The sequence below is a fragment of the Cricetulus griseus genome, chromosome 7 (assembly GCF_003668045.3).
Source record: "Cricetulus griseus strain 17A/GY chromosome 7, alternate assembly CriGri-PICRH-1.0, whole genome shotgun sequence".
NCBI lineage: Eukaryota > Metazoa > Chordata > Mammalia > Rodentia > Cricetidae > Cricetulus > Cricetulus griseus.
In genome coordinates this window covers 128,626,200-128,638,118 of record NC_048600.1, presented here as the reverse complement: position 1 = coordinate 128,638,118, position 11,919 = coordinate 128,626,200, and the positions used below count along the sequence as shown (strand labels likewise).

Sequence of the window (11,919 nt, the reverse complement as noted above, 5' to 3'; positions counted from 1 at the left end):
CCCGGCTGGGTAGGACTGGATACAGCTGAGGAAGGCTGCATGTCATCATTTAAAGGTGGCGCTGCAAGAGAGGACAGGGGTCAGCAGGCTCCCGAGGCAGGTCTTGCACAAGTAATGTGATGGCTTCACTTGACAGAAAAGGACATGGGGTCAGAAAGGTCAGCAAGTCTTCTAAGATAGCAAGAGAGGAGTCACAAGAGTTCATTTCAACCCCACTGCATATGGCCCAAACTACTTATCGCTTCTCTGTGTGGCTTCAAGTGGGTGGTTCCAGTACCTACAGCCACCAGCTACCTCTGTGCCCTCCATGTTTTCCCCTGCCAGAGCTCTTTGTCTGTTCTCTCTCACCTCAGAGACAGAGGGTGAGGCATAGCAGAGGCCTGATCTGCCATCGAGACAGGCACCAACCCAACACCCGTGCCATCACCCCCTCCATGATGGAAGAGAGGCCTGGAGCCAAAGTGGACCCTCCAGACCTGAGCTAGTTCACACAGAAGCACTGAGCCACCTGCTGCACTGAGCACTTGCAATGAGCTGACTTAAACTGACAGGGCTGCAGAGGTTAAAATGACTATCGGTTCTCTAAGACTTGGCACAAAGATGGTGAACTGCTTGATACTTTAACTTAATTACTTGCGAAATGATATTTTATTTTGAGGCAGGGTCTTGTTACATAGCCCTGGAACTCTATATAGACCAGACTGGCCTCAAACTCAGATCCACCTGCCTCTGCTTCTTGAGGGCTGGGATTAAAGGTGTGCACTATCACACCCAGCTATGTTATCATTTTTATACTGGATGAAGTAAAGACATTGAAATTTAACCTGCCTGCCATCTGTCTCTTTAGCATGTAACCCAAAACTCCTATGACATATGGGGGCCACCTCGTACTAAGGGCTCCACTCCATGTTCATGGTGACACAGGCTGGCTGGTTAGGATCTCAAGTTGCTTTTAATGCTTGGTGCCTCAGTGTCACCTGGGACTCACTACCCAGCAGGGCAGGAATTGCCTGAGTTCATCTCAGGCTCTTGGAAGCTGCACCGGGGCTTCACGGTCAGTTCCAGAGTGGCTAGGGGACTCTAACTTCCAGTGGAGATGAAGGCAGACAAAGACTCCTGTGCACAGGATACTGCTAGGGACAGTTCCCATGCCTGAGCCGCAGCAGAGGTTAGGAGAGGAAAAGGAAGACAGGGAACGGCCCTCGGGCCCTGGGAACTGCGTACATACGTTCTATGTGGGCAAAAGCGCAGAAAGGTCCTCGGGGACAGCTACCCGACTGCTGCATATCGTTGCACTTGGTGGATTTGTAGATCTGGAGGGGCCAGGGAAGAAACAGCGCAAGTTCAACCACAGGCCAACTCTTTCACTGATGCAGGGCTAGCTTGGAATTGCCCTCCACTTTCTCCCTTTCCACTCCCCCGTCTCTATCAACTTTTTCTGGGGACAGGATGCTGACATACGGCCTATGCTTGTCATAAGTTGATAACTGTCCTGCCACACTGTCTCATGTGCTGGGGTGACAGGCACGCACCCTTACACCAAGCTTCTCCTTATCAACATCCTCAACTCTCGGGGCAGCCTACACCATCAATGCCCTCCCTTCTGGAGTCACAGGTTCCACCAGTCATCACAAAGGAACTGACTGGGGTGACACCTACGGGCATGTATTAAGTATTAAGTGAGCCAGGAACCCAAGAAGCACAGAGTCACTTTCAAAATGTCTACTGGGGGCCTGGACTTGTGATCTCTACTGGATCTAACTTGCCTGTCATGTCTACAGCCACATAAGGTTGTCTTTATGCCGCTGTATCCTGGCTTCCACAGAACCAGGGCAGGCACAGGAACCACTGGAGAGGCAGTAAACTAATACCGTGCAGGTAGAATACAGCAAGGAGGCTGCTGTCCCTGTCTCTCGGGCTCTGACCCGCAACGGTCAGAAGATTGTAAGAACCATAAGCAGTGCAAAGTCCAGGATGGCCAGACCATCAGCTCCTAGCTATGCCTTCTGTTGGGTGGGCTGGGAAACCAACTGGAAGCAGAGAACTGAGGCAGGGTGGGCTCAGAACAAAAGAAGCTACATACTGAGGTGCTACCCACAAATCCCTCCTCTGGGGTAGTGCCAACACTTGCCCTCCTTCTCGCCTGTCTCCTCGGTTCCCAGAGTGGACACAGTGCATCACTCCTGCCCCTCCTCTCAAGGCCTACCTCTGGGTGGAACTGCTGCTCTGTGCGGGTGTGGCAATACTGGCAGGTGTCTCCATTTTCACACTTGCCAGGGTCTCCCCACTCGTCCCCATGCTTGACGTTTGGACATGGAGATGACCTGGTCCAATGAGAAGGGGTCAGACAGTGGCAAGAGGGTGAGACTAGGCCCTGCACAGTGCCACGTGGGTCCTTGTGCAGGGGTCCCCTCTCTGGTCTCCCTCACAAGTTCAGGGGCAGAACTGGGGAAGACCAGCTATAGAGGAAGTGTCTCTACTAGGGTACTAAGTCAGACTGTTCCTCTGGCCCAGGGCCATGTCACCAAGGAGGACACAGCTTTGCTCCCTTCAGCCAGGCACTGAACCTCTGACAGCTCAAGAGTCAGGCCACAGCTACACATTTCCCACACTATCCTGGCCCTATGCCAGCACGCACCCTAAGGAATTGGAAACGGACGGGTCTCATGCAAGAACTGGACAGGGTTCCCACCATTCCGTCACCCTTTATAGTCCCTCCCTTTGTAACTGGGCCCTGTAAACTCCAGGGCTTGTCTTCCCACATCCCTGAGAGCCATGGTAGTAGCAGTCTCAGCCACAGCCCCTTCCTTGCCATTCCTCCCTCCCATGGCTGGCCTCTTGGGGCCAAAGGACCTGTATTTGTGCTTCCGGGGACTCCGCCGCCGGTCCTTGCTGTTGTGGTAGTAGGGACAGGCATAGCCCTGGCGACACAGCCGTGGGGGCTTCTTGCATGGCTCTGTCTTATAGTTCCCCAGGACATAAGCAGTCTCTGCACAGAAGGCCAGAGGGCAGGGGTCAGGGAATAGGGCTGGAGAACCCTAACAACAGCAGAGTAGAGTGCAGGGAAGGGGGTCCTAGAGCTGAGGTTCCCATGCAAGTCATGAGCAGGATCCCTTCTTTACAGGCCAGGGCATGAGTGTGTGGGAGGGGGGAGGGGGTGGATGGATGGATGGGTGTGAAAGTCCAAGGGAATCTTGGGAATGCGTCTATCTGGAAACTCCCTTACAAATGCCTCTTGGATAATAGGTTTAACATGGGATGAAGGGGTGGGGTGGCTAAAGAAATGGCTCAGTGGTTAAGAGCACTTGCTGTGCTTGTAGAGGACCTGGGTTCAGTTTCCCAGCCCCACACGATGGCTCCCAACCATCCATAAACATGCACACGGTGCACAGAAATACATTCAAACAAAACACTGATACACATAAACAAACGCTTAAAGTTTTCAAATGGTATGATAAAGGACTAGATTCCTCCTAACAGAAGTGGTCCCTTCAGCTGAAAAAAGCCATAGGTGGTTTCAAGCCGGGTCATCGGGTAGCTGTGGACGGGGAGTGCAGAGACCACCTAAGGTTGCCTGTACCTTGCCACCGAGGCTCCTCACTGAGGATTTTTTCTATCATGGCATGACTCGCAGCCCCAGCTGACTGGCCTTCTATGCTGCCCTCTACTGTAGTCTGGCCATTCTGTAAGGCCTCCATGGCCTGGAGCTCCCTGGGAGAAAAGGACAGGACAGAAGGTAGCAGGGGGTTGAGAGAAGGGGAAACAGTGCATCACTCTCTTGTCTTATAGAAGTCAGCAGCATCAGCCTACCTGATGTCGTAAACAGGGGAGCGGAGGTCATGTGGGCCGTGGGCAAAAGCGCAGTGTAGGCCGTTTTTGGTACAGTTGCCTTTGGAGTCTGTTTCATGGATGCAGATTCCAGTTTTATAGTAACGAAGGTGGTACCTGCGTTCAGTGTCCCCCGTTGTCCTGTGCAGGAATGGGCACCTGGAACACAGCAGAAGTCAGTCAGCTCCGCCTCCAGAGGCCAGCTGCTGAAGGGCTGTCACCATGATCCAGGGGGTACAGTGGAGGAATGATGAATTCTGTGGTCAGCATGCCTGCAGCTGCTTCAAGGGACACGATTCTAGATGAACAGATGTTTGGATAATAAATGCTATCCAATGCAGGGACTTCCAAGAATGGACCCTTGGAACTGGCACACATGCCCCATGAGCTTTAACAGGCTTCTGAGGAGATCAGCCAGCCTGACCTCTATGAAAAAGGTTGGCCACTATAGGAGAAGTGCAGTCTGCTGTACCACAGACCCTGGATGTGCTTCCAGCACTTTCCTGAGGTTGAAACAGTGACAAGCAAGGTCACCTCACTTGTTAAGAGTGGCATACTCAATTCCTCAACAGGAAACTGTGAAGACATTTAAAGTTAGCAAACAAGGTAGGTGTGGTGGCGCATGCCTTTAAGCCCAGCCCCTGGGAGGTAGACGCAGTGGGTCTCTTCGAATCTGAGGCCACCCAGGGTTTCGTTATGAGACCCCACCTCAAACAACGATCAGCAAACAGGGAAACTAGTTTAAATGCCACCATAGTGGGACTGCACAGGAGAGTGCAGCAGATGGGGACAGGACATGAGGGATCAAAGAAAACCCAGGGCATCAACTTTGCTCAAATGTGGTCCTGGGGGTTAGTGGAAGAAAAGGCTGATTTTTGGTTTTCACATGATAGGAGGAGGAAATGAAAGCCATTCCCATTTACTGCTGTACCTTTATGTTAGGGCAAGGGTGCGCCCAAGTTTGACCTATAGGTTGTAGACAGCCCTCCCATGGATGTACCAAGCTTATTCTGGGGGCATCTGACCCAGAAGGAGACCTGGGGCTCCTCTGAGAGTTGGCAGGGCACTCACTCGTCGCCCTCTGGGCAGAGGCCTGTAGCCTCGTCGTACTTGGTGCAGTAGACGTCTGGACTGTAGTTAAAGGTGCCGTCCCGACGGCGGATCGAGCGGCGGCGCCGCTGGTTCACGAAGTGCCAGTGGAAACAGGTGTAGGGCCGATGCTGTGTGCATTTGTGTTGCACAAAGAGTGGACACTGCTCTGTGCGGAACTCCTTCAGGTACCTGCAGAGAGACAGTCAATGAGGGGTGGGCAGGCCGGGAGCAGAGTGAAGCTCCTCACTTCCCAGGAAAACACCATCAAGCCTCAAGGGCCCTGTTCTAGAGTGCCAGTCCCACCAGGAAAGGAGCGTTCCAGGGCTGAGGCTAGACTTTTAGACATGTTCCAACATCTAAGTTCTACACCAGTATAAAAGGCAGGAGCCACAGGTCACAGGAACACTGTGTGTGGCACAGGCTAGCTGCAGCGTTCAGCAGCAACTTGGCTGAGCCAGCTGAGGTTTCCAAGGCCAAGCCACTAATCACAGGACAAGGGTTATTCACAAGAGCAAAAGCAGCCTCCCTCAGGGTCTGTGATTCCCTGCTGCCCACAGACACCTGCCAATCCCCAAAGACCTCCCCTGTACCAGGGACCAAGCTGGCTCTGTGGGTTCAGGGGAGAAACACCCAGTCACTTAGGGGAGACACTGCTGTGGCACCCATTTATAAAGTGTCCCTCTGGACTGTTATGATCACTATCCTCGCGATGTCTTTAGTATTATGACCTGCATGATATTTGGTCCATGAAGCTCACACCGAAGTTCTGAAGAGACCCTCCCTCTTTGTTGCAGATCTCATCTAAGATCTGCAACAGCTGGGGCTGATCAAATACTGGAGTCTGTCTCCTCTACCCTCGTGTGAAAGCCAGGGTATTCCAAAAATGACTCCACCCAGTGGAGGGCTTCAAACCCATTTACCCTGACAGAACACACCCCATCTATTTGTTTTCCTCTCTGCCTTAATCTAGTCTAAGGTTCTCCTAGAGTGGGATGGAGACTGTGTTGAATGGGAAATCAGCTCAGCTTAAAATTTTTTTCTAATGTATTTTTTTTTTAGGTATATGAATGCTGTCTGCATGTAAACCTTCATGCCAGAAGAGGGCATCAGATACCATTACAGACAGTTGTGAGCCACCGTGTGGTTGCTGGGAATTGAACTCAGGACCTCTGGAAGAGCAGTCAGTGCTCTTAACCTCTGAACCGTATCTGGAGCCCCCCCCCCCTTAAATATTTCATTGTATCTATGTGCATGATGTGTGGGTGGGTGGGAAAGGGTGTACTCGTTACAGCACACTTGTGGAGGTCACAGGACAGCTTTGTGGAGCTGGTTCTCTTTCCACCTTTCCATGGGCTCCAGGGTCAGCAGATGCCACTCTCTTTGAAACCATTTGGCAGGCCATTTACTCTCTCGAGCCAAACAGTACAGGCAAGCAACTGCACAATGTTGCATACACAAGGGAGTGAGTCTGTAGCACTGATTTGAACTAACTGTTGTCCAGGCTTGGGTGGAGCCTAGATCTGGAGGTACAGACACAGGACTCTGCCCAGATGCCTGAGGCCGCATCAAACCAATACAAGCAGGCTGCGTAGGCAGGCCCGCGGATGGGATCAATCAGAAGTGTCCAGGAGTTAAGCAGCATGTGTGGGTACAGGGACTGGGCCAAGCAATGAGGACACTGAAAAAGGAGTGGGTGTTTGTCCTGCTCATGTGTGTCTCCCACGAAGACAAGAATAGCTAGAGTGGTTACTCTTTCTAAAAAACAAACAAACAAACAAGCAAACAAAAACAAAAAAACAAAAAAACAGCCACCCAAGTAGCTAGGATAATGAGTGCAAGCCATGTTACCACTAGATAACAACCAGTGTTTTTATTTGTAAAATTAATTTTGATGCTCCTAAAAGTTTGACAGGGTACAGTGGCATCGTCTTTAACCCCACCACTTGGCACAGGCAGATAGACCAGGCTGGCCTCGAACTCACAGAGATCCTCCTGCCACTGCCTCCTCAGTCCTGGGATCAAAGGCTGACACTATTACTACCCAGCTAAAATAAAACATTTGAGGTCAGGCTTGGTGGTGCACACCTTTAATCTCAGCCCTCAGGAGGCAGAGGCAGCTAGATCTCCACGTTCAAAGCCAGCCTGTACAAGAGGATTCCAGGTTAGCCAGGACTATTTAGTGACTCTGTCTCAGTAACAACAATAAAACAAAACACAGAGTTTGGTGTCAGCATCTTGGTGAGAACACAGGAGACAGGGATAAAGTTAGTATGTGGTCCCTAGCTTTGGGCGTAGTTGTCCTCATGAAAAGCTATGCACATGGAGCTTGTATAATTGAGGCAGAAATGTCTACGGTGCCACATGTAGATGGCTCCTCAAGTTCTGCGTGACAGGATTCCTCAGGTAAGGACAGAGGCATTTAAAGCCACACTTCTGACCCATTGCTGCTGCCCCATGTCAGGCACACAGCACTTTCTAATAGGACTATCCTGTCTTCCTGAAGCCCGGGTAAGCGGCCACCGTACTCAGCCTGGCATGCCTAGCCCCATCCATCTGGCCCAGTGTGTGTTTTCCAGCTCGGTCTCTCTCGACTCCTCTGCATTCTGGCCACAGCTGCAGTGCTTGCGGCCAGAGAACGTCCCTGTCTTTGCTCAGTCTCACTGCTTACCTGCAGAAACCACCAAGGGCTGGACTGAATGGGAACGAATCTTTTGGGTGCCACTTCTGGCAAGTCTTCCTTGCTTTCCACCTAACTGTCTGTTAGCTCCCCTGCTGTGGAAATGCTGCAGACAGAATCCACGGCTTTACACACAGTAGGCTAGCACTGTACTGCTAAGCTACACACTCAGACCCACCCTAGGCATTTCTTACAGTTCTTACCCTGCTATGCCTACTACTCAGACACATTTCCTGTATGGGCTGAATATACCTTATCTGAAATGCTTGAGACGAACATTCCTTTAGAACTTCTTCAATTTGGGCATCTACACACTATCTGCACAGCTATTGTGGGGATGGAACATAACACAAAATTCACTTGTTCACGTACATTTTGCAAATATTAGCTTTGTTAATCAGAAATATATATATATATATATATATATATATATATATATATATATCAACCTGCCCACCCATACCTGCAACCTACTACATAGAATGAGGAGAAAAACTTCCCAATTGGTTTTAATTTTTCTTTATTTTTGTACTTACACATGTATGTGTGTGTGTACATGTGTGGAGGCCGGAGGTTGATGTTGGGTGTATTCCTCTGTTGCGTTCACCTATTTTTTTTTTTTTTTTTTTTTTAAGCAGAGGTTCTCACTGAACCTGGAGCTCAACAATTTGGCTAGCTTGGTGGGCCAGCAAGCCACCTACGGTCTCCTACGGTCTCCACATCCCAAACGCGGGGTCACAGGCCTGTACTGCCATGCCTGGGTTCTTATGCCAGGCCCTCACGCTTAGGAGATAAACACTTTACTGAATGAAACATCAGTTTAGCCCTCTACTTAGGATGTCATGTCTGTGATCAAAGTTTTATGCTTTTAGATTTCAGGTTATGGCTGCTAAGTTCATCCTACTGTCATATATACACTTCAACAAACCTGTACAAATCCAGTAGAGAGCTTTGACTACAAAACAATATATGCATTTTCTCTGAATATAACCATCAAGGAATCAAACGCTCACAAAGGAAACACCAACAGGCTCATCTTGTGATGCTACCACGAGGCAGACCACCATGAGGAAGCACCCAGCCCTCCACCCTGTGAGAAATGCTAGAGTGCAACTCAGACTGAGCACATGGGACTGGACCACAACGCACAAACAATTCCTGAAAGACAAGAGCCAATTCAGTTTTTTAAAAGGATATTTTTAGGCCCACAAGATGGCAGTGGATAAAGGGGCTTGCTCTGCAAGCCTGACAGCGTGAGTTCAATCCCAGAAAGAGACAACTGACTCCACAAAGTTGTCCTGACAAACACATGAGCCTCTCATCATGCTCAGGCACACACAAATTCGTGGACACACACAAACAGTATGTGAGAAAAAGGAAAGCTACTTTTGGGGGCCTGGAGAGATGGCTCAGCAGTTCAGAATAGTGGCTGCTCTTCCAGGTTCGGGGCCCAATTCCCAGCACCCACAGAGCAGTGCACAGCTGCCATTCTATTCCCAGGAGATCACACTCCCTTTTCAGGGGTCATGCGTGCCCTTGATGCAGACATAAATGCAGGTAAAACATCCATATGCACTTAAAGCATAGATACAGATATTTGCTACTTTTGAAGCTGGAGAGATAGATGGCTTAGTGGTTAAGAGTATTGGCTGGGCCGGGCGTTGGTGGCGCACGCCTTTAATCCTAGCACTCGGGAGGCAGAGGCAGGTGGATCTCTGTGTTCGAGACCAGCCTGGTCTACAAGAGCTAGTTCCAGGACAGCCTCCAAAGCCACAGAGAAACCCTGTCTCAAAAAAACCAAAAAAAAAAAACAAAAAACAACAAAAAACAACAACAAAAAAACCAAAAAAACAAAAACCAAAAAAAAAAAGAGCATTGGCTGTTTTGTTTTATTTCGGTTTTCCTGAGACAGGCTTTCTTAGTAGCTTTGGAGCCTGTCCTGGAACCCGCTTTGTAGACCAGTCTGGCTTGAACTCAGAGATCCGCCTGTGTGCTGGGACTAAAGGTGTGTGCCACTACCACCCAGCACATTGTGTTCTTACAGAGGACCTGGGTTTGATTCCCAGGACTCACAGGGTGGCTCAAAACTGTCTGCAACTCCAGTTCCTGGGGATCTGACTCAGGCACATGGTATATTTAACATACATTCAGGCAAATATTCATACACATAAAATGTTACTTTCAACTCACTAAATCAGAGAGATTTCTAAATTCATGCATAAGCCATTATTGAAACTGTACACTCTATTAACTATGCATCAAAGTGTTTGCTCAGAATTTCCCATTTTTCCTTTACTCTCCTACTTTGTACTAACTGGAAAATAGTTCCCAAATCAGGACAAGACCTTAGAAGTCACTGGCTTCCACCTTTTCTTTCTTTTTTTCTTTTCTTTTTTTTTTTTTTTTTTTTTTTTGAGACAGGTTTTCACTGTGTAGCCCTGGCTGTCCTGGAACTTGCTCTACAGATCAGGCTGGCCTCCGAACTCAGAGGAACCTCCCCCCCCCCCCCAGCTTGAGTGGTGGGATTAAAGGCATGTGCCAGCACCACTTGGCTTTTTCACTGTTTTGACACAGAGTTCCACTAAGTTGTCAGTATAGCCTCCTGCCTCTCTGTCTTCTGCAGACAGCATGACAGGTGTGGGCCTTATGACCTCAGGTGAGCCGAGTTTTCAGCAGATAATGCACAGCTGCTTCCAGTAAACTCCAGCCCACCTCTATACATCAAAAGGTCCAATGGCAGCTGGTTCTGGAGCACATGACTTAATCCTAGCACTCAGGAGGCTGGAAGTTCCTGTAAATTGGAAGCCATTCTGACATACACAGTTAACAGCCTGTCTCAGAGAAAATAGTTTCAAAAGGACAAGATCTGAGAACTAAACAGACTAAGAACCATTCTGCAGCCAACTCCTCAGAAACCCTGAAGGCTACGCACCAAGGGGCACCTGAGCAAAGAGCCATCACAGCCAGGTGTGGGGCTCATGCCTCTAGTCCAGCACTCGGAAAGGTAAGACAGATCACTCTGAGTTCAAGGCCAGACTAGCCTGGGCTACATAGTCAAGTAGGTCAGCCTGAATAGCACTCCAGACCCAGGCCTCCAACAGAGCTCTGCAGAGTTAGTGGGCAGGAGGAGACATGGAAAGAAGGCTGTGCTTTGGGACTCTGACCACGGACCCTATGGGTGCCACTCCATTTTGATGCAGAGGCTGCTGAGGAAGGCACCCAGTTAAGCTACTGAATGAGGCAGCAAGGCAACTGAAAGGAGTGACTTGGACAGAACACAAACCCTGAAAGAAGTCAAATAAAGTGGTACATCCAGTATTCCAATACCAGGTGACTTGAGTCAAACCTGCTCTCCAGTGAATCTGACCCTTTGCAATTGCCAGGGACTGTCCTTTGCTACGATGTTTGCTGAGACACATATGAGCACACCACACCCAGCTCCAGGTGGCTCTAAGCTCCACCTATATGAGTTCAAGGAACCCTCACAGCAACCTGCCCTGTGGCTGTTCTCAGTAAACTACACACTGGGCCTCACCACAGTTGATATGACCATGAAACAGACCCCTTACCCATCCTGCTGACTGCTAACTGTGCTTTAAGCGAGCTAAAGGAAAATACAAGTAGCACCAAATAGGTGCCCATGATGCTGCTCTGAGAGTGTGCCAAGCAGCATGTCTCTCAGGCTACACAATACCACAAGTTACTAAAGAAAACAAGAGTCAGGTGTGATGGCACACACCTTTAATTCTAGTACTCAGGTGGCAGAGGCAGATGGATCTTTAAGAGTTTGGAGCCAGCCTGATCTACATAGCAAATTCCAGGACAGCCAAGCAAGGCTACATATCCAAAGGAAGAAGAGGAGGGAGGTGGGGAGATAGAGACAAGGGCTATCTTTAAACACGAATGCCATAGGCAAAGGACTCTTACATCAATAGTAAAATACAGGAATTTTCAAATAGAAGATAGAAGTATTGATTTCTGATTTATACGATGGTTTTGTTTTTCAAGATAGGGTTTCTCTGTATAACAGCCCTAGCTCCTAGCTGTCCTAGAACTAGCTCTGTAGACCAGGCTGTCTTCAAACTCACAGAGGTCTGCCTGCCTCTGCTTCCTGAGTGCTGGGATTAAAGGCAGGTGCCACCACTGCCTGGCTTGATTTATACTACGTTTAATTTAAACATACTTTACTCACACAAGCCAAAGAATCAGATCAGCACATAACCAATACCATGTAAATAACATCAAAAGACACAGTAAATAACAAAATAAAAACTAAGACGAAAAAACTAGTTGAAATTTTAATTAATAACACACCATATAGA

General features: G+C 49.1%; 1 protein-coding gene across 2 annotated transcripts in view; it reads right to left on the bottom strand.

Moving 5' to 3' along the window:
• The window catches only part of Unk (unk zinc finger), a gene marked incomplete in the record, with an annotated part of 28,794 nt that overhangs the window by 8,535 nt on the left and 8,340 nt on the right, over positions 1 to 11,919 (bottom strand). For both annotated transcript variants that reach the window (XM_027425649.2, XM_035447236.1), the window contains 7 exon segments: positions 1 to 61; positions 1,229 to 1,313; positions 2,207 to 2,324; positions 2,854 to 2,989; positions 3,581 to 3,711; positions 3,811 to 3,987; positions 4,900 to 5,109. In XM_027425649.2, coding sequence (XP_027281450.1) covers positions 1 to 61; positions 1,229 to 1,313; positions 2,207 to 2,324; positions 2,854 to 2,989; positions 3,581 to 3,711; positions 3,811 to 3,987; positions 4,900 to 5,109 — 918 coding nt within the window.